Source organism: Acartia tonsa, chromosome 2 (genome assembly GCF_053477335.1).
Source record: "Acartia tonsa isolate MP-2025a chromosome 2, ASM5347733v1, whole genome shotgun sequence".
NCBI lineage: Eukaryota > Metazoa > Arthropoda > Copepoda > Calanoida > Acartiidae > Acartia > Acartia tonsa.
The window spans coordinates 32,946,827-32,970,089 of record NC_137261.1 but is presented as its reverse complement, the minus strand read 5'-3'; the positions used below and the strand labels follow the sequence as shown (position 1 = coordinate 32,970,089).

Below are 23,263 nucleotides of genomic sequence, written 5' to 3'. Positions count from 1 at the left end.
TAAATGGTTCCTAGGTGCTTGGTGTGCAACATGAACAGGCGCAAAGGAAAGATATAATTCCCCTTAGTTATCCAGGGTTGTTGGACCTTGAGTTATTGTCATAGAAACCCTCGACCGTGGCTCAACATGTAGCGCATCGGCTCGTCGTCTGGGAGTTAATAGGCTTTGTACTGCATCATAACTAAAGATGTTGAAATAAATTCCTACTGCTAAAAAACTTGTATAAAACTTTGGGTACCAATATTAAAACAAAATTTTAGGTATTAGTATAAAATTTTGGGTACCAGTATAAAACTTTGGGTACCAGTATAAAACTTTGGGTACCAGTATAAAACTTTGGGTACCAGTATAAAATTTGGGTACCAGTATAAAATTTGGGTAACTGTATAAAACTTTGGGTACCAGTATAAAACTTTGGGTACCAGTATAAAACTTTGGGTACCAGTATAAAACTTTGGGTACCAGTATAAAATTTGGGTACCTGTATAAAACTTTGGGTACCAGTAAAAAACTTTGGGTACCAGTATAAATTTTTAGTACCAGTATAAAACTTTTGGTACCAGTATAAAACTTTGGGTACCAGTATAAAACTTTGGGTTCTAGTATAAAACTTTGGGTACCAGTAAAAAACTTTGGGTACCAGTATACATTTTTAGTACCAGTATAAAACTTTGGGTACCAGTTTAAAACTTTGGGTACCAGTATAAAACTTTGGGTACCAGTATAAAATTTGAGTACTAGTCTAAAACTTTGGGTACCTGTATAAAAACTTTGGGTACCAGTATAAAACTTTGAGTACTAGTATAAAACTTTGGGTACTAGAATAAAACTTTGGATACCAGAATAAAATTTGAGTACTAGTATATAATTTTGGGTACTAGTATAAAACTTTGGGTACCAGTATAAAACTTTGGGTACCAGTATAAAATTTTGGGTACCAGTATAAAACTTTGGGTACCAGTATAAAACTTTGGGTACCAGAATAAAACTTTGGGTACCAGTATAAAATTTTGGGTACCAGTATAAAACTTTGGTTACCAGTAAAATTTGGGTACCAGTATAAAACTTTGGGTTCTAGTCTAAAACTTTGGGTACCATTATAAAACTTTGGGTACCAGACTAAAACTTTGGGTACCAGTATAAAACTTTGAGTACCAGTATAAAACTTTGGGTACTAGAATAAAACTTTGGGTACCAGACTAAAACTTTGGGTACCAGTATAAAACTTTGAGTACCAGTATAAAACTTTGGGTACTAGAATAAAACTTTGAGTACCAGTATAAAACTTTGGGTACTAGAATAAAACTTTGGGTACCAGTATAAAACTTTGGGTACTAGAATAAAACTTTGGGTACCAGAATAAACTCTGGGTACCAGTATAAAACTTTGGGTACCAGTATAAAATTTGGGTACTAATTCTGAATCAAACATTTGAAAAAATCCTGCTGTCCTCCCCCCTCTTCCCTCCACTCTTATTCTCACAACCCCTAACCACCCTCAACTCTCCAAAAAATGTACTAGAATGCATTTAAAAAATCCAATTTAGCCGAAGCCTCAGCTGCAAAGCTTATTTTATAATCAGCCATAAGATCAGCCGCAAGGCTTAATATTGTATTCAGCCGCAGCCGCATTCAGCTGCGCGGCTGAATTTAATTCAGCCACAGCCTCAGCCGCACGGCTTTCAGTAAGCCGCAGCCTCAGAATCAGCCGCGAGGCTTAATTATGTTATCAGCCACTCTCAGCCTCAGCCTCACTCAGCCGCGCGGCTTAATTTTCCAATCAGCCACTGTAAGCCGCAGCCGCTATGAGCCGCGCGGCTTTCAGTAAGCCGCAGCCTCAGCCACAAATCCTTCAGCCACTGTAAGCCTCAGCCACCCTCAGCCACTGTAAGCCTCAACCGCTCGAAGCCTCAGCCACAAAATTCCAATTCAGCCACTGTAAGCCTCAGCCACCCCAATTCTCATTAAGCCTCAGCCGCATTCAGCCGCAGCCACTCTCAGCCGCACTAAGCCTCAGCCACTTTCAGCCTCAGCCACTTCCATAACTTTAAGCAGCCGCAGCCGCAGCCACAGCCGCAAATTAGGATTCAGCCGCAGCCGCAGCCGCGCGGCTGATAGCGCGGCTTCCGAACCCTGGGTGAATTACACGAAGTGATAGCTTTATTGCTAGCCAAACATAAGTTTAAATTAGGTTAAATTTTTCTTACACCTGGATTTAAATTTATATACCAATCTATCTTTTAATGTTAGTTAGGGATTAAATCATAATTGGTGTAGGTAATAATCACAGCCTATATTGTACAATAATATGAGGATTATTGATTTTAACTCCCACCCCATCCCCCTTATTAAATTTGTTTTGCTCTCGCTGGGCGTAATATAACCAACCCAATCTAATCAACTTATTTCTAATAGTTTAGAAGCTACTTTAAAACTCAGTCGTCAGTTGTCTGTCTGTTTATTAATGATTCTATTGGGGACATTTGATATATGTGGAAAAAATACGATACCTTTGTCATTTCGATTGCTCAACTTTAAAAGATATTTCACTAAATGGTTTTATATTTTCTGTTTTCTTCTACTTTATGATGTTGTCATCCTTGTTTATTCTGTGAATATCTGTCCCTGTCCTATTTTCTGTATAGACAATTTTGACAGAACCTTGGACAGTTTTGAGAAAAAAATATTCCCAATAGTATTGCAATACAATGCAAACTCATCAAATATTCCCAGTTAATCTTTAGATGCTAGTATTATATCAACATATCACTTGTCTCAGGATATAATTGTTACTGTACTTATAATATTCAACAATTTCTGGTAGAATATAAAAGTTAATCGATGTCAAATTGTTATGTTTTTCTAAACTTGTTGAAATTTTGGCATGCTCTTCCAAATTTGATCCGAATAATTTGTTTTTATAACAACATTTGTTATTTGTAGTTGATTCAGTAAAAAATATATTCAGTACAAATTAAGTCAGGGACTTTAAGTCATCGAAGACAATGTAAGATGATTAATATTATTGGTTACAAAGTCTGTACACTTCTAGTTTTAACCAACTATTCATAGGCAGTAAAAAAGTTTCCGATAGTGGTGTAAAACCTTGCGGGGGTTAAAGTTTAAAAAGTATTTCTTGATTTGTGGGGGGGGGGGAGGAGAGAGGGGTTGGCACCCTCCTACACCCACCTTTTGCAGACAATGATCTAGAAGATAAAAAAAGGCCACTGAAGCTTATATTTAAGAATGGCCCAATTGACTATTGTAGGTAGCCGCAGTGGCTATTGATCCTATTTCAAAATGCAATTTATATTGTTCCAGATATAAAAGAATACCAACAACACGCCTCCTTGTCTGGTGTCCAATCACTTCCACAAAATTATATTATGAAAAATCTGTAAAATTATTACAACAGCACTAACTGCCGCCCTTCCTTACCGAATTTCGTCATTAATGCATTCTGCGTCTTTTTCAAATATAAAACATTTGAGTATACTACAATATACGTAAGTGATAGCACACTCTCTTGTCTGAGTCTGAAATAGCATTTCAACAAGTAATAAATAACAAATCAAAACTATTTATAAAATTTAAATTTATAAAAGCAAAGCAAATAAATATTATATCTTGAGAAAGACGGATTTGTCCTTATTTCAGGGTTGCCTAGCTCAAACAATAAAGCACTTTTATTAAATAAATAAATGAAAAAAGTTATATAATAATTTTTGATGGTATGTCAATATTATATCATCTATTGCCAGGATACCGCCTGTTTTGCCGGTGGTAGCCTACTCCATTACATCTTGTTGAATTAATAGGAAGTTTCTATTCTTAAAGACCATTGTTACTAACAAACTCCAATTATAGAAAATCATCACCTCAAAAAATAGCAAAAATACAAGCAAACTGATTTTATTTATAAAACTCAATAAAATAACAGAAAACTAATGGTGATGCTTCTGGAACAAAAAATATTTTCCGATGAGATATCCCTAAATTTGTTGTGTTGATGTTAGACCTTGGACCTAGCCAACTTGAAGAATATTTACTTTCAAAACTAAATGGCTTAAAATCATGGTTTTGCTAACTTGGTCAACACACAGCGATTTTTACTTTTTTCTGCTACAGCAAACAATTGTACTCTAAAATAATAGTCATAAATATAATGTAGACAATCTTTTTTCATTAACTGTAAAGTCTATTAAGTAAGCTGTAAGAAAGGAGGATTAAAAATGAACACCAATGGATCTTAGGGATAAGACAATGGACGATAAGTTTATGTATTGTACATCCAAATGATGATAAACAAGATTCTATTCTGTAGATTGTAAAATTATAAGTTGAAAAGTTTCCTAAAATCCCGAATATAAACTTTGTAGTGTATAGTGTATACTAGAAAATATAAACTGTGATTACCAAGCTTAACTTGCATAAATAATTGTAAACAAAGTGCAACTTAATTCTTATAAAGTAATCTCAGATCCGAGTAAAAAACTTGAAAATAATTGTTTTGAAAACTGTAGAAACAAATATTCTCGCGACTGTTAGTCTATCCTCACTTAAACCATTGCTATTTTAGAAGCTAAAATGTAATGTTAAAATTAGGGAGAATTGCTTAATTCATAAGCTGTTGTAACTTTTTTTTATATGTAATATTTATCACTAGAAAAGGGATGTTCAAGAAATATTCTAAATCATATAATGGTTATGACAGTAAGGAATTTATAAAATATTTTAGATTTTTTATATAAATTATTTTTGCATTTTATATTCTATTTTTGCGTTTTTTTTTGTATTAACATTTTTTAGTGATGCTTGAATCTACTATTAAAGACAGCTTTATTTGTCATTTCTACAGTTTTATTAAGACGTCTGCTATTCATTGTCCACTTTATATAATGCAAAACTGAAGGACACACAAATTGCAGAAAAAAATAAAAATAATAATTTGCAGAAAAAATGAATAATTTGCAATAAATTGTCCTATGTAAACAAAAAGTTTTTTTGTTTGTCTTTAAATTTCATTTTTCAAAATTTTATAAAAAGTTGACAAAATCAATAAAAGTAAAAATTAAGTTAAACTACAAATCCTAATTTTAGATAAAATCTCTGTAAAAGGAAACAAAAAAGAAATCCATAAGAAGCTCATCTATATAAAATTATCACCATTTTTCATAATGTAAAGCCAAGTAAGTTTTGGCAGAAATCGTCTATAAAGTCTAGCATTCAAATTTCTAAGGTCTTTTAAGAAAAATAGGTAATTAGTTATCTTATTTAATTCTAATTACCAGTAAAATATGATAAATCATAATCATTGAGTTCATGATCTTATAAAATTATCAATTCAAACAACAATTAACTAAATTACTATTTTGAAAAACAATAAAATGAATGCGTCATTTTGAAAGTTTTGATCCCTGTTTTGTTTTGAACTGCAATTGTACTTTTGTCAACTTATGTCTGGAAATATATGTTTGTCTGTGCGCTACTTTTTTTTAGTAACGTAGCTACTCTATATGAATAGTCTATACGTTTGTATGTTATCAGGAATAAGATATAACCAACAAGCAAATTTATTCGAAAACTGATTTGGGGGGCAAAATAACGCAACCTTTATTAAATTGCCTTTTTCAACTGTCGTTGGGGGGCAAAATTTGTATTTCACCATCGAGAAATATTGTGCTTTATTTGTAAACAAAAAATCCAATAATTGCAGACAATGGTCTGTTAAGTTAAAAAAAGAACTGTCCACAAGCAGAAATTATAATCATTTATATATACAGTAAAATTTTTTAGATAATGTTATTTTATATGAAAATTTCATCTTTCTCATATGGTACTCATATTGGTAAGTTTGTTTATTCAGTAGGAGAGGAGTGGATGGGATATAGTATGTAGATGGGGATGAGGGGTATTGTCATTTTAGCTAGCTGCGAGTATAATTTTATTAGAGTACATAAAAATCTGTTGCAATATCCATGTATTAATATATTGATTACCATTATATCAATGTTTTGGTACTAAGAATTGTACCTTCCAAAAAACAGGTTTTAAGCAACTATGGTGAAATAGGTTTAAATAATTAATTTGCTTGTTGGTTATACCTTATTCCTGGTATGTTATAATCACATAATGTTCGTATAACAGAAACAGTATGTGTGGGATGTAATTCATAAGAAATGTCTAATCATTCTAAATATACGCTTTGACACAATACAATTTTAGAGATTTTATATTTTTAGTCATTTCATTCAGAGCAAAATAGCTCTTTACGTTTTTATGTTCTCCAATGACCGTTTATATCTAGCATTAGTTTTGTTAGATTTAACACCCGTTTTTTAATGTTTTCTCTATTCAGCTATAGCTTGTATCATTGTATGAATCGATTATTTATATCTACAGTTAAGAAGTGAGTATGCTTCCAAATGATTTTGTAACTTCTCAACTACGCTTTTATGGATATTGTCATCCTTGTTTTAACCAAAAATAATAATATTTACATTGAAAATTTATTTCAAACTTGACATACCATAATTCACAATTTTTTTGAAATATTATAAAACACTAGCAGCTTCGCCCCTAGCCTCTAGGGGCTTTGCCCCATGAGGTGATCAAAAAAAAATTAGGCGAAATTCGTAAAAGGACCAAGGAAATCTTTATCAAAAAAGGACCAAGAAAATCTTCTGCAAAAAAAAGGACCAGGGAAATCTTCTGCAAAAAAAGGACCAAGGAAATCTTCTGTAAAAAAAAAAAAAAAAATTTGGGGTGATTTTTTTTATTTTTGGGGGGGTTGGGGGTGTCCCACCCCCCAAGAAAATAACTTAAAACCACCACTGGACCAATAGGTATATACCCTGAAGAGTAGAATCCGATCGGTTCAGTGCCACCGAGATCTTAAGGGACGGACAGACGGACAGACAGACGGACAGACAGACGGACAGACAGACGGACAGACAGACGGACAGACAGACGGACAGACAGACGGACAGACAGACAGACAGACGGACAGACATCAAGCTACTTTGTATTATATATTATTATTTTCAAGAGGAATTAAATTAAATTAAATTATAGACAAGCCATCCCATTCAGAGACATTAGGGGCTTAGTAGATATTAATAAAGACAATTAAGAAGTGAAATACATCATTTGGCTTTTATTATAAAAAAAACAATTTATACATTTTGAATAATTGTACTTTAGACTTAAAAAATGCGTTTAATGAATTAAAATATACAATTTGTACTCAAATTTTTGTAATCAAAATAAGTTTACTTTAAAATTTTGTATTAATTGCTTTGTTGATAACAATTAAAGCATAACCTTTCCTTGTAATACTTATCAACGTTTTTAATCTTTACTCTGAAAAATATAGAAGTAAAGTATTTGTTCATAATTATTTGTATTCTTTCTTCATCAAAACTAAAATTTGATTTCGAACATCTATAGTACTTTATTTTTAATGTTTTAACCAATAATTGTATAAAATTACAAGATTGTTGTTTTAGGTTAGTTATATAATCAAATAAATAAGGTTAGAGCATTTATATTTGGACTAAAGGTATAGTTCATTCTAAAAACATAATAAACTTAACCCAATAGCCCGGGTGTTTGGACAGAAAGGAGACATTTGAATCCCCTTGGTTATCGTGGGTTGTTGGACCATGGCGTTTGAATGTCATGGACAGCATCTCCGCCCATCTGTAGTTGACGAGGTAAACAGACATTTCTAATTTATTTATTCGTAGTACCACTCCGGAATAAAGACTACAACTAGTAAAAGCCATTTTAAGATCTAAACTGTGAGGGAATTATCCCTAACACTACAACGTTTGGTTTTTAAATTAAGCATTTTAGATCCTGTTTATTGGTTCAAGTGACACCCAGCTAACAACCTCTGAGGGCTTAACCTTTGTCTGGAAATTGCACATTTTCAAGTATTGTCGTCATCTTCCTAAAATAGAAGCAATGGCTACCATTTTTAATGTCTTTAATTATGATAATGTTTGTGAAAGTATTTAATCTTACAACCTATTTGACAACCATCGAAGGCATTAGCTATCCCTTTATCCCTGATTTTGACCCCTTAACAATTTGTGTGCTGTCCAATGATGAATTTGAAGGATTGCATTTCTGACTAGAATTGAGCTCACTGACAAGATGTTTCATCGTTTCCTCCATGATTATTTTGAGTATCTACAAATACAAATATATTATTGTTGGCTTATCTGATATTGGATAATTTATTACATTTCTAAAAATGGAAATTGGATGTTTATATTTTTTGCTCATTTCGTCATTAGATGGATTTTAATGTATGTAAATTTAGAATATAAATAGCTGGTTAGTGTGTGGAATTGAAGGGTCACCAGCCTCCAGACTGGTGTTTATACAAAAAAAAATAATAAGGATAATTATGTCTATGAATAACATGGATTTAATAATAGTTTTCATGGATTGTAATGATCATTATATTACTGGCAGATTAGCGTATTTAGAAAAAAATTATTTGGTAAACCAGCTAACTACACCAACTGTAAATGAAAGAAAGGCGTTTTCCATTAAAGTGCATTTTGAGCATAGAACCCCGGAGGGCGCTACAAAGATTTTCAAAGACATTTCACAAATTTATTAGAAAAATAAATTATAACATTACAACATAACGCATAAAAAGTGTATTTTTTTCAATTCTTGAGTAAAAATAAAGAAGTTGTAGCAATTGCAGCAAAATACGAGACAAAAAAAAAACAATCGGCATAACAAGGTGGTAATGGGGAAGAGGGCAAAAACAATGGATTTAACAACAATTTACCACAAAAATGCATAAAATAAATGTATACCAATACTAAATACATGGTACAGGAAATGGTGGAAAAATGAGGCCAACTTTTTCATCAAAACATATTTATACCGACTAACAATAAAATCGTTTTAACCAGAGCTCGCTCAAGCTGATAATGGTAATGTAAACAACACTGTGTTAAAAGAATATTCAACATTCAAAAAACAAAAGAATTTAACAGAACACAGCTTAGAATATTTTTGAAAGTTTTAACTATTCTCTGTTTTTTGCTTAAATTTTCTGAGTGTGGAGGATAGAGGGCTAATTAACTGAATCATCCCGGTGAAAAGAGCAAAAATAGTTTTTTGACATAAACAAAGCATTTATGTTACCAAAATACTATAATATCGTAGTAGTAAAACACAATATGAAATATAGAAATTCAAGTTAATTTCAGGTTAAAGCTATGATCCTGCAGGTCTCCAGAAATCTTTAAAGTGCCAAGCCGTAGATGGTTAATAGATTATGCTCAAAGTGACAAATACAAGACTGTCTTGCCTAATTACATTTGTTCTAACTAATGTGTATTGTTTTATTAATGTTTTAAATTATTTCACAGTATACTAATAACTAATATACTATATTCATTTTTTATTTCTTTTACAAAAAGAACATAAAGTTTTTTTTTATTTTAGTTCCCAAATTGATGCTCTACGAACAGATCTGTATGATAAAATTGAAGCTAATGATATTGACTCTAAGAATAGAGACAAAGGTAATTTATTAAAACAGGGTGGTAATACAAAATGGTGAAATAGTTCTTAAAAATATTCGTAAGAAAAAAAGGAATTCTGAAACAACAATTTTCTTTGTGTAAGATTATCCTGGTTTTATTTTGATATTATTGACTGATAAGTATGATTGAAGATTCTGGATTCAAATTACAAAACAATTTATATCAATATGTATTTTCAATGCCAAAAAGGCACTAATAAACAGTCAACAAATCTACTTTAATGCAAATAGATAAAGAATCTGAATGTAATATTTTAATTATTCAATGACATTGAAATAGTCATTAAAGAATCACATTCCTTTTATGTGATAAATTAAAAAATCTTCCAGGAGGCCAATTTTGTTACCACCCTGTTCCAATTTTGTTACCACCCTGTTCCAATATTGTTACCACCCTGTTCCAATTTTGTTACCACCCTGTTCCAATTTTGTTACCACCCTGTTCCAATTTCTTAAAGAATTAAAAATTTTAATATGACTGGGACAAAGGAATACTAGTTTTTCCATTTTACAGACTTGGATGAAAAGATGGAAGCTAATAATATTTCATCCATTAACAGGGATAAAGGTATTTCATTTCTTTATATAAATTTACACTACATATATGCATGCTTTATTCTTAATATACTCTAGTTGATGGGTCATTTATTTTATTCCAAATGAATCCTTTAATTAAAAGAACTGTCTTCAATAAATTTGTTTTGGAAAAAAATCTGTAGGTAACTATCTAATTTTAAGCATGAAAGACATTTACAGAATCCTCTTTGAAGCACTTCAAAATTTTGAATGATACCATTTTTTTTCTTCTCCTATTAGAGGTGTTCCATTTTTGTATTGTTATACTATATGTATAGTAATTTCTCAGTATAATAATGTTTTTTTTTACACAGTTTAGACTTTAGTTTAATCTGTTACAGTTTGATGCTATTACTTCACTTTTTCAGGACAAAACTGTTCATGTGTAAAGAGGCTAAAAATTCTAACTCCTATTGCTTTGCAGCGAATTTTCTCTGCTATGTATTTTATTTCTATATTGTTCTGAATATCTTCATAATATTATTAACTTTTGTGTTTATTTAGAGTTGAGGAATGAAGTGCGAAGTATCTTCAATGAAATGAAATCTATCTCCAACAGAATGGAAACAATCAACCAGATAATGGAGGATGTCCAGGTTAATTTAATACCACTTTGTAAAATAATTCATCACATAATTCATCACTTTTAGGCTCTTAAATCAAAGACTCCAAGACATATTAATAAGAGAGAATAAAATGTTAAAAGCTTGCTACACTATTGAAGTTTTCTTACAAAATTGTCTACAATCAATGATATTTTAATACATCAATGAATCAAAATAATATTCTTCTCTCATTAAGGTTTTATATCTTTGTAATCTTCAAAATAAACCTCTTTTTGATTCAACCTGGCCGTTATATATTTAATAAAAAATGTATTACAGGAGAAAATGTATGACTTTGAAGAAAAGAAGAAAAATAATTTGATTTTCTACGGAGTTCCTCAAGAGCCAAGGGAAACTAGTGAAGAGTTGAGGTAGGAAGAAACTAAGTCTGCATGAAGATTTTCTTTAATGTCATTTAATTTAGGTCTTTGAATATGGTATTTTTCTGTCCCTCCATTTACCTTAAATACAGAGCCACTAAATGCTAGGGACACAGCCGCTAGTATTTAATATTTACTTTACTTATTTTAATATATACTTAGCCTTTTTAATTAAATTAAATTTATTTTAAATTGTAATGTCTAAAAAGGATTTTGATGTGTTTGCTTTAAAGAAGGTTTATTAAAACAACTTTATCAAAATATGATATTATAGAACAAACCTTCTGCATAGAAAAGTAAGACTGTGCAGCTAAGCTACATATGAAGATTAAGAAACAGAAAATAACTCTTAACTAAAGAATAAATGCCTTGGCATATCATACAACAAACTAAGACACAACTATATAAAATAAGGATTAAAATATCCATTGATGCGAGCAATACTTTACTTTGTCAATAGGAGTGCATATAGAATTACAAAATTAGTACTCCAATTCAAGACATTAGACTATTGACTTTACCAAATCTGAAATTATAGAATTAGTAATCCTATTATTAAAGTAGTAAAAGATATTTTTGTCTGTAGCGAAGGATCTTGGTAACCGCCGAACCGATATGGTTCTCCTTTACAGTGAAACTTTAAAAGTTTTTAACTTTTTTGGAGAGGGTATCTCCACCTTCCCATAAAAAATCGTTTACCTTTTTTTTTTAAACGTAAATTGAAAATGGAGAGAGGGGGTCCACCTCCCACCTTAATTGCCCCAAGAGGCTTCTAGGGGCTTAGCTGTTAGTAATGAGATATAGCAATACTTTAAGAGATGCTGCGGATAAATAATGCCTCCTTAATTAAGAAAGTTGAATTCTTAGTTTAAATAAAAGTTCTGGTTGGACAGGAATAAAGGATAGATAAAATTAAAACAACAACCCCTTCATATTCAACAATTTAGATTTAATCTGAAATTAAAAGTAGAAGGATGTCTGTCGGACCGTCTAATTATCCGTCGCATAAGATCTTGATAATCACAAAACAGATTTAATTTTAATATTTAATAAATATACCTTTGGGGTTGGAAAGCTTCCTTTTTTTTGAAAGCAATAAAAATTTTATATAGTTTTTTGACGATTTAAAGTTATCTTCACTGAACCTATTACTGTATCCCTGGGTTCTTGAGAGTATGGACGTTAATGTTAATTAAACATAAAATGTACTACAATGTATAATGTATATTTAGGGACAAGTAATACAAAAATTAATTAACGCTTAGGCAAAGATTTTAATACACAGCAAAATGCTATGAACCTTCTTTTCTTAATTTTAAAAAAAATATATTTATTCTATTTCACATGTATTTATTTTTGCTATTGTATTAATATAGAATTAAAAGGCTTATTTAGAAAACCATTTTAGCCTTTTTGTCACCACTCCCATCCCCCCCCCCCTCACTTTAAAATCTTGGACAAGTTGATTTCATTTGTAATTTATCTTTTTCATAAAATGTTTCAATCTCCAGTGAACAATATGTACTAAAACTTTAATGTGCAAATGTTAAGATGTTACAATGTTGAAATTTTGCCAAAATGAATTTAAAGTTAACTTAATTTTTAATAAAACTTATTTGTAAATGGAATAGAAAAGGATATGGGAAATACGGTTCAATTCTAATAAAGCAGCCATGAATTTTAACTGATCTTTTTTTAGAAATAAATACCTAACTACTAGTCTAAGATTTTATCTGTTTAGTTCCCTAAGTTGAATTCTAGTTCTCATTAAGACACACCTCCTTTAAAAGATACAATACAGTGCAGGTTCTATTGTTCCTATGTAATAAAATCAGGGATCGGAAGCCGCGCGTAAGCCGCGTGTAAGCCTCACTGAAATCGTCATTTTATCACTATAAAATTTAGCTGGATGTATAAAACTGCTCTTTTGCAGACAATCCTTCTTTCTGAAATTTATTTTTCTGCTTACAAGCAGGTTTAAAACTGAGGCTTATGCGCGGCTGAGGCGCGGCTTCCGAACCCTGAATAAAATACTAAATTTCAATATCAATTTAATTTATTACTATAAATATTACATTCAATTCTAAGCGGAAATCTAAGTGGATAAACTTCTTAGATTATACGGTTTTATCTATAAATTTCTTAACAATGTTTGAGTTTAAAAATAACTATATTATCAACAACAAAAAATACTAAAAGAAACTGTTTTGCCAACATATATTTTCTTCTTTTTCCTTCTGTTGCCATATTTCTAACGAAGAATATTCTGGATAGCAGTTAGTTATCCCGTGGGGTTATGAACACCAGAACAGGGGCCAAAGTGGGACAATAATTCTCCGCGGCATTCTAGCTCACATCTAAATTGATCAATATTGTTATTAATTGATTGATAGAAACAATTATTGATTGATTGATATATTTAGCGCTAATGAGGGATTGACATTGTGATTGATTGAGAATTAGTTTGCAGCATTTATAAAATTGATACATTGATGAATTGATAAATGGAAATAATGAATTATTGGTTGATAGCAGATTAATTTACATGGCACTATAGTTCAGATTTAAATTTATAGTAGTAATTTTTTTTATGGAAAAGTACAAAAGTTGAACACTAATTTTTAGTTATTTAGTATTAGCACCAAAATACAAAGAATGAAAAATAAAAAAGAGAAAAATATAGAAAAGGAATAAAGTATTGGAGACAAAAGCACTTTGATTGTGATTTTGACAATTTAGAATTTTAATAAATATAAAGGGAATTTCAAAATACTATATTTTGCTAAAAAAAAACAAGATTAATTTAGTGCAGCAGTAGTACAGCAATTACAAGCAAGCAAAATAAAGATTTAATGTAGTTGAAAAGAAATTATAAAGAAACCTTAGATTTTTAAATTTATGAATAATTTTTGTAATGTTTAAATGACCATAAATTATTTACAGCCAAAAGTGATTATCTGTTTTTGTGTGTGTGAGTTTGATGTATCTTGTCTGTTGAGTGACGAGCAAATAGAATAAACTTTAGTTATGGAATAGCTACGCTACCAGAAGCGGATGGCAAAATATTGCAAATATATTTAGAACGTTGAAAAGAAAGGAATGATTGAAACAAAATAACTTTTTATTTGAAATAAGGTTATCAGAGATTTAAAGAATTGAATTAACAAAAACTTTTACACAGTCTTATAAAAAGTAGAACAATGTCTGTCCGTCTTTGGATAGAAAAAGTATGACAACACTTTCAATTAGTAAAAGGGGTAGTGCTCTATTCCACTTTTTGTCTTTCTTTGATATTTATCCAATCCGTGTTTGAAATATTGAAATTTATCAATACAATTCACATTATTTACAGAGGGAAAAGTGGTTTATTAAACTGCTTTATAGAAATAGATCTGAATTAAAATGACATTACTAGATGAGGTTTGAAACATTTCATAATCATTTCATTTATTTTTTGTTGATTCCCTTATTTCTTTTTACATAAGTAAATGATTATCTATTTATGAATGAATGTTGAAAAAAGCAATTTTTTATGTGTTTTTTCTCCAACTCACAGATTTCCTGTGGTTTGAAGAGGTTGTCAAGTGTACGTACCTCACATTTTCTAATCAACGTCAATTATTGTGTTGAGTAGACCAGAGGACAGGGATAGTGATGGATAACCATCGATTTTAATCAAGTTATATCATATTGTATTAGTGTGTATTCCTACAATAAGTTTAGTACGGCTGCATTTAATTGTTTGTGATATGTATTTACGCTCATCCCTCAGAGTATTTATTCTATATGTATCTAAAATAAAAAGTAGTAGGATGTCTTTCATCGTCTGTCTTCCTAGAGTTTAAGATCTCTTTAACCGCTAAACTGACAAGGTTGTGCTTATTAGGTAATATACTGGTCCAGTGATGGTTGCAGGGGAGATTGGGATACCCACCTCCATATTTTTTTAAAAATTACTACGACATCCGACTTATAAACTTTGTACTTTATCAGTAACTAGCGGCTACGCCCCTAGAAGCCTCTAGGAGCACTTTAGGTAGAAGGGGTGAACGTTGACCTCATCCCATTTAAATTTGTGTTTCAAAAATTTAAAAAAAATAGTTTTTTGGGGGATGGGGGGTGAAGACACCCTTCCAAAAAATAGTTTAAAACCTTCCCAGGACATATAAGAAGCTTCACTGTAAAGGACAACAATATCGGTTCAGCGGTTAGCGAGATCCCTCGGGACAGACAAAAAACGCTTACTACTTTATATAATAGGATAAATAAAAGTAAATTTAAAATAAAATAGCCTAAACCCTTTCTCTTAGTATAATATATCATAGACGTCCAAGGGGGGGGGGGGGTAAAGGGGTGATTACTAGGGTGGGTCGATTTTGGACATTTTTTTTCTGAGGCCAAAGCGGGGATCTGCACTCAATTTATATAGATATAATACACCTCTGGATGATTTAAAATTTATCCTAAGTCTTAAAACCGCTGACGACCAGACATTCAATTGTAAAGCTATTTGTAAATGGGAGTCAAAAATTTATTGAATCAGAACTATGGCTTCATGGTGCTCCCTGGAATGGCCTTGAGGAGCTGAGTCAGAAACTTTTGTCCGTTTCAAAAAATCTCGTTCCTAGCCTGAGAAAATCTAAAAAACCTCTACAAATTGGACAATTCTCAATAAACCTTAAAAAATTGTGGTTTTTAGTGATTTCTAAGGCTAGGAACGAGATATTTTGAAACGGACAAAAGTTCCTGATTCAGCTCCTCAAGGCCTTTCCAGGGAACACCATGAAGGCATAGTTCTGATTCAAAATTTTTTTTGAATGTCGTCTTTGCATACTAATAAGTAACGAATTATATTTTTAAGTGGTCGTGTTCTAAAACTCAATTTTTTAAAATTCTTTTTTGGTCAGAAATGTTTTTAAGGTTAATTTTATCTGTTGCTTTGTCTAATTCCGATATGAACCCGCCCTAGTGATTACCCCTCCCCCCCCCCCCCCCCCAAATGAATTTCACCCTCAAAATTTTGAATTTTGAATTCTTACCCCCCCCCCCAAATAAAAAAAAATGCCTCTATAAAATAAAATTACCCCCCCAAAATTTTTATTTTCAAAAATTTTACCCCCCCCCCCCCCCAAATAAAAAAGCTTGGACGCCCCTGATATATATCCTTACTTTCCATTCAAGAGACGTCTTTTTATCTTGCTATCTATTTATACCTGTTTCTAAAAGTGATTTGATTTCTGCTGCAAGCGTGTCTGTGGTCAGCGCAGGTTATGCCGGCACATCTCATTTCCTCTGACCTGCCGATCTAAATAAATAAAAAAAATTGTTTCATTCATTAATATTTTGGTGCTTTCCCTTAAAGTGACTTACCCTTGGGGGCTACCCAGTACCCAAAACAAACCTAACCTTATATAAGAAACTGGCAAAAAACAAGGATGACAACATCAATAAGTAGCAAAGCACAACAAATGGATTGACTATCAGACAAAGTGAATCAACAAAATGTTTTGTGGTCACAAAAAAGATAGGAAGATAAAGATATATAAAGAAGAACATACGAATGGAAGATATTTTAACCAGTATATTAAAAATGATCTCACCTTAACGTTTTTAGTATGACAAGGTTTTAACAAGCATACACAAATACAGAACAACATGTATCCAAAAATATACAACTTCATTCTCAAACTTCAAATCAACTATGATTAAGTATTGATAGAATATTGCTTTATATACATTTAAATCTTTATTAACTGTGATATCTTATCATAAGTTTTTTTTTATAATATTTGATTTTTTTTTATTTGTTTATCAAATATGATAAAATTAGGACATCATTATTTTTAAGAATTTTAAATTAATGTCAAGCTGCGTCTTTATCCATTGAGGAAGGTTGTGGATAATAGAGTTGAATTTTCATTTTATAAACGAAAAATGACTATATAAATCTTATTGCATATAATATAAAAATTCACGCAACCTTGCAAAATTTATTTTTAGATAAGGAGCATTCTAGAATCTAGATCATATCAAAATTAGATCAGTGCACTAAAAATTAACATTGATACAATGCTTTCATGAAAACCTGCACATCTTATTTGGTCTAGTCTCATCTACAAGAAGATGTAGAGGTAAACGCTACCCCAAATTGGAAATCCGAAAGGCCTGGCTTCCCTTTTTACCCCCCTTCTTTGTCACTGTACACGCCACTGTACCATACATTATAAATATCTAATAATTATGTATAATACAAAGTGGAACGATGTCTGTCTGTCCGTCTGTCTGTCTGTCCGTCTGGATCTTAAGATCTCAGTAACCGCTGAACCGATTGGGCTCTACTTTTCAGGGATTATACCTACTGGTCCTGTGATGGTTTAAAGCTATTTTCCTGGGGGGTGGGACACCCCCCCCCCCCGAAAACTAAAAAACCACCCCCCCCCAATTTTTTTTTTTTTTTTTAAGGATATATCCTTACCCTTTTTTTTGCAGGAGATTTCCTTGGTCCTTCTTATTTTTTTTTTTACGAATTTCACCTTAACTTTTTTATCATCTCTTGGGGCAAAGCCCCTAGAGGCTAGGGGAGAAGCCGCTAGTAATAATATAAGCAATTACCTAATTTACAAAGTTCATTTTTTTATTGTTTTCTTTAGGCAGAAGATTATCAACTTGGTGAAGCTGCATATGAACATGAGGAGAGATATTCCTGTAGCAAAATGTAATAGAATACATACAGGTACATATCTATCTATCTATCTGTCTATCTATCTATCTATTTATCCGTATCTATTTATCTATTTTGCAAGTAATTTGAAAGTACTTGATAGTTAAATAGTTTAATAAAGATTAAATGGCTATAGATTATTATTATAGATTGACCTTATAAATGCAATGATGGTAAACAGGTAAAAAGATGAAATGGTATTTACTTTAGTAATGTCAGGCTCGTGATGTAAATAGATAGTATAGGAATTACATTTGTCTAAAAAAAATTACCTTACATTGTTAAATCTGTTAAACAAATAAAATACAATCAAATGTTTGGTTGTCTGCGAATTATTATTAGGACGAAAAATTAGTTAATGGTATCTTAAGATTATATATCCCCTTCCCTTGTTATCACCATTTAACAAGTGCAAAATTAAACAAATTATCTTTCAATTGTAATGCAATATTATTGATAACAAAATTAGTTAAAGACTACAAAGTAAATATCTTTCGTAGTAAACATTAAGACAATTCTCTAATACTAAAATTAAGTCTGTCTGGCCTAGGACCGTTTTTTTTTGTAGGCTATCTACTTATCAAGAAAAATGACCTTAAAAAATCCGTTATTTTAAATTTAAAGAATATTTTGAATTAAATTATATTTTTCCAATTAGTATTAATGTTATACTTTTATGAATATGGTATACCTTATTTTTATATGCTTTTTGGCAAAATTATTTATCTCATTCACATTCATTCTGGTGCATAATCAAAGATTATCTGACTAAAGTTTAGCAAACATGTATATAATTTCATTTTTGTATACTTTGATATTTGACATTGTAATATTTAAGAATACTTTGCTTTAATGTTGAGTAAAATAAAAAGTTTTACAATTTTAAATGTGCAAACAAAAAAGTAGCAATTTCACTGCCTAAAGTTTTAATCATTTTTTTGATTTAAGTTGATTTTTTTTACTTGTACATAGAAATAATAACATTTCTTATCTATATTTTTAAATTTAACAAGATAAATGAAATATGATGTTTTTATCATTCTTAATAACAAGAATTGAAGAGGGGTTCAACCCCAACCCAGTAGAAATTGATGCATAAAAATGAAATTATTATGCCTAATATGCAAAAATTTGCAGCATAAAAGAAGTTGAGATATAATCTAATAAACTTGATAATTTAGTTCTTTCATGTTTACAAGTATTTTAAATGAATATATTTGCTCTAATTCTATCTACTTTACCTTTTATTAAATGCAAAGTTTTTCTATAAAGATAGTTGGTCCGTCAGTACGCCTGTTATACTATTTTCTATGTATAATGTTTGTCACAAATAAGTTGAATAAAATACTGTAGTAATAATATTTGTATTACATTTTCTAATTCTATAGTTAGTTATTTTAGTTTCATCTATATATTCAAAAAAATACATATATATTTTATGAGCCATATAAAATAGAAAAAAATGTAAATAACTTTGGGATAAAACTTAATTAAATACTGTTTCAGGTCCTGAAGTACAAGGAACGAGACCCGTACTTGTTACATTTGAATCTTTCAGAGACAGAGAAGATATCTTGAAAAATTCTAAGGTTTGTTAAATTACAATTTTAAATAAATTGAGAACAAATTTATTCAACCCCTCTTCATTTTGGCATTTTTAGAATTATATGAACAAAAGTCTATTTATATAAGTCTGTTTATCATGGACACACGGAAAGACAAAATGTTTTGTTGAATAGTTTTAATACTAATAAAACCTAAATTAGGTGAGGTATTCCAAAGGGGGAGGATAAGTGGATGGAAAATGTAGCTACAACACTATGTAATATAGTTTGTAGCTTCATACGTGAACAGAATATTATATTATATTTTTGCTAATAATAAAGTAGAGTAGTTAATTACATGAATTAGAAATAAGTTGTTGAGTAGCTTTCCTACTAATAGAATATAAATAGTAGGTAGTACAAATATGAATACTTGAATCTAAATAAATCCTATTGAAATGTCTATTAGACGTGTCTACCCTTCTGAATACAAACTTTTTATACAAAAAAGGGACACAGACTTACTTTAGCATTCAATTCAATACTATGATTAAGTAACAGGATGTTTGTGTGTCTATCTGTATGTTATTATTCTATTTAGTAAATGACTAAACCGATTGTTTCGCAGTTTTCTGAAAATACAAATTTCGAGAATATCTTTTTTTACCTAATTACAACGTTATTAAAACATAAATCCCACTCACTAAAACAGAATGTAAAAAGAAATACAACTCGAGATCTATTTGAAATATTAATTCAAAGCTCTGAATGTCTTATTTTTAGAAAATGTTAACCTCTCTTTAAATTTAAATTTAGGTTTATTCAAACAAGGAAAAAATATTCTTTTTTTATTAAAACGATCAAAAAAATTTAAAATAAAATTTATTCATCAATTTATTTTTATTACAAGAAAATACAAAAAATTCTTTTGAAATGAAATTGTTAAAATTTTTCAATTACTTCAATGTTTCTCTTGTGTTTATTTTAGAAATTTTTATTATAATTTCGGGGAATATTAATTTTTTTTCTTTAATTATAGGGATACTAGGATGTAAAAATTATAAAATAACTACGCTCCAAACAATAGCGTCATTACAAATATCTTACTTATACCGGAATTGTTCAATCAATGCATTCTATTCCAATTTATTTTTTTTGTTAGAAAACTAGGGAAATAAAGAATTTATTTACATTGCTTTTCCCCCTTCATCTAAAGGTATAATTTTTTTTAGTTTTAATTAAAACGAACACAGTAATAGTGTCTGACTGATTATGACGTAACAAAAAAAATAGCCAATGAGAGGCCACTATATATTTTACCATTGGTCAATAACGGCCTCTCATTGGCTATTTTTTTTTGTTACGTCATAATCAGTCAGACACTATTACTGTGTTCAATTAAAACCAGATCCTGTTTTTTACCTCACCTATAATTCAACAAACCAAGAATTTGCAGATAATGATTAAACCTGAAAATAATAATTCTTTTATAGATATACTATAACTAATTCTAGGTTCTCCGACGTTCCTCTGTCACTGTGACAGAAGACCTCTCAAAGAAGACGCGAGAGAGCAGGGTTGAGCTACGCAAATTTATGCGTCAGGTATCAAATTTTTTTGTCACAAAAGTGTTTAAAAGGTTATTTAATGAAAATTTTCGTTGTACTTACTAAAGACATAGAAATATTTGTGTTCTTTGTGAAAATACTCAAATCAGTCATGATATATTTTAATTTGTGAAAATTATATTCACCTGGCTTTATTGACCCTAGTAAGGAAATTGAAATCTCGAGAAAGAATATATTACTAATCTTAGAAGGTGTTATTTATTGATTACACCTCTTAACGATTGCGATATATTGCTTTGTTGTTGGTATCAGTTCCTGGTACGTATTTGTGTGTGTGAGCGTGTGTGTTTGAGTTTTTGTTTGACTTATGTGTAGTAGTAATATTAAAAGTTTTGAAAAGGATATATACAACAAGAATAGACAAAAGAAATAATTAGAATGGATAAATCCTTAATAATTAGGTCGTCCCTCTTTTGTTAATAAATGTAAATAAATAGGAATTTGAACTTTGGAATGTCTAACTCCTAGTCTAGTGTAAGAAATGTTATAGAATTTGGCCTGATATACTGGCATTTATATAATAAGGAAGTATTATATACAGATGTTTTGTACAGACAGAAACGAGCAAAAAAGTGATTTAAAGTGGAACTACAATGCATGTTTTTAAAGTATGGTTTATAGCTAATTTTAATCCACCGTGATTAAAAAAAAACTCTTTTATACAAATAAAAAAATGTAAACAAAGATATTTAGCCCCCGCTATACCTATATGAACTGTCTATAAAAATGATATGAGACAGACTGCTCACCAATCATATCACAACATATACAAACAAAAAAACTTCCATATTCTTCTTACAAATCCAGGTTCTTGTGGACCATTTTTTAAAGCGTGACCACAAAGAGATTAAATTAAAAATTTTGTGTCTATAGAAGTGTATTTTTTGTCCTATTAGATTTATAAAAAATTACACGCAAGCTATGTTTTGCTGATTTGAATACAACAGAAAAATTAAAGATTTAATGACCCAAAAGATTAAAATAATTTGATCTCTACCGCACCCTGTTCCATAAAAGGCATTTTGAAGTCTGAAAAAAAGAATAGGGAAATAAAGTTTTATCTTGACAAATAAAAAAGTTTTTTTTGAAAAAAATGTCAACAGAAAGTTTTAACTGTTGGCCTTTGTATAAATCTTTTGATACACTTTGTAGAGTTGCTAGGCATATATTGTTTGTACTCTTACATGAGACTTAAATTCAATTAAATACAATTTTAGGCTGGATTACTCTTTTGGGTTCCATATTCAAATGTTTGAAAAACACTGAAAAACTACTTGCTCAGACACACAAGACAGACAACTAAAGAAGAAATGATATTTAGTTGTTGGTTGATGCTTTCATCCTTTGTTTAGGTTAAAAAGAAGAACCCTGAAAGATACTGCCATATTGAATATGATAAACTATATCTGGATAATAAGGTAACTAATTAGTTACAAAGTGGATAGTGGTTTCTAGTATTATTGTCTAGTATTTGTATTCCATTGTCACTATAAATACATTGTTACGTTGATTTATTAACTAAACACGAGTTTGACAGGTCGAAAAAAAGGTTTAGCCGCCGGCTATGAACTTGATTTTTAGTTCACTAAAAAAATAAAAATCACAGCAAGGTTTTGACAGATATTAAATATAAACTAAAAATAGAATCATTTTATTTATAGATTAGCATACCAATTTTTATTTTACGGAATATGTAAATTTATAGGAGTTTAAAGCAGCGAATGGAAAGTAAAGGACTGGATCGAAAGTGTCTTGTGTGAAATACATCTATTATCCTTTCCCACTTCTCCTATCATCCCTCCCTTTTAGACGTATTTTTATGACGTCACACATGACACTTTCCAGTGGTTCATTGAAAGTCAATATGATATTTTCTGTTGTTTAAATTCATCAATAACAAATTTAATGACAGTTTATTTAAAATTTAGGTATTTGTGTGGAACGAAGTGTCCGGCCAGGTAGTGGAGATATCAGAACTGGACAAGGATGGTAGAAACTCAAGCCTGGGGAGCAAGTAAGAATTTGTTTGTTTGTTGCACAGCTACTCTATAAATCCCTTAATATGTTGATTTTTATAATGCGTTGATTCAAAACTTTCTTTTGTTTATCATTATAATATAGTGCTATGAAGATTTAATAAGAGGAGCGGCTTGGAGGATGGATCGTTTATTTTAAGCCACATAGCCTTAATCATCCTCTGCCGCAGTAATCATATTTTAATTCAGTCCCATTC

General features: G+C 30.5%; 1 protein-coding gene and 1 long non-coding RNA gene across 3 annotated transcripts in view; one reads left to right on the top strand and one right to left on the bottom strand.

Moving 5' to 3' along the window:
* LOC145311436 (uncharacterized) overlaps nt 1-23,263 on the top strand; it is a 40,222-nt gene that overhangs the window by 7,968 nt on the left and 8,991 nt on the right. The window contains exons 8-16 of one of the 2 annotated variants that reach the window (XM_080150548.1): nt 9,477-9,556; nt 10,091-10,144; nt 10,657-10,748; nt 11,037-11,128; nt 17,788-17,870; nt 19,365-19,447; nt 20,917-21,006; nt 22,383-22,448; nt 22,959-23,044. In XM_080150548.1, the coding sequence (XP_080006674.1) occupies nt 9,477-9,556; nt 10,091-10,144; nt 10,657-10,748; nt 11,037-11,128; nt 17,788-17,870; nt 19,365-19,447; nt 20,917-21,006; nt 22,383-22,448; nt 22,959-23,044 (726 nt within the window). The remainder of the gene's footprint in view (nt 1-9,476; nt 9,557-10,090; nt 10,145-10,656; nt 10,749-11,036; nt 11,129-17,787; nt 17,871-19,364; nt 19,448-20,916; nt 21,007-22,382; nt 22,449-22,958; nt 23,045-23,263) is intronic. The other variant, XM_080150550.1, reaches the window with a different exon arrangement.
* Nucleotides 13,289-16,837, bottom strand: LOC145312782 (uncharacterized). Its single transcript, XR_013877118.1, has 3 exons — nt 16,738-16,837; nt 16,351-16,442; nt 13,289-13,494 (listed from the first exon to the last, which is right to left on the bottom strand). It is a non-coding gene; the product is annotated as an uncharacterized LOC145312782 (long non-coding RNA).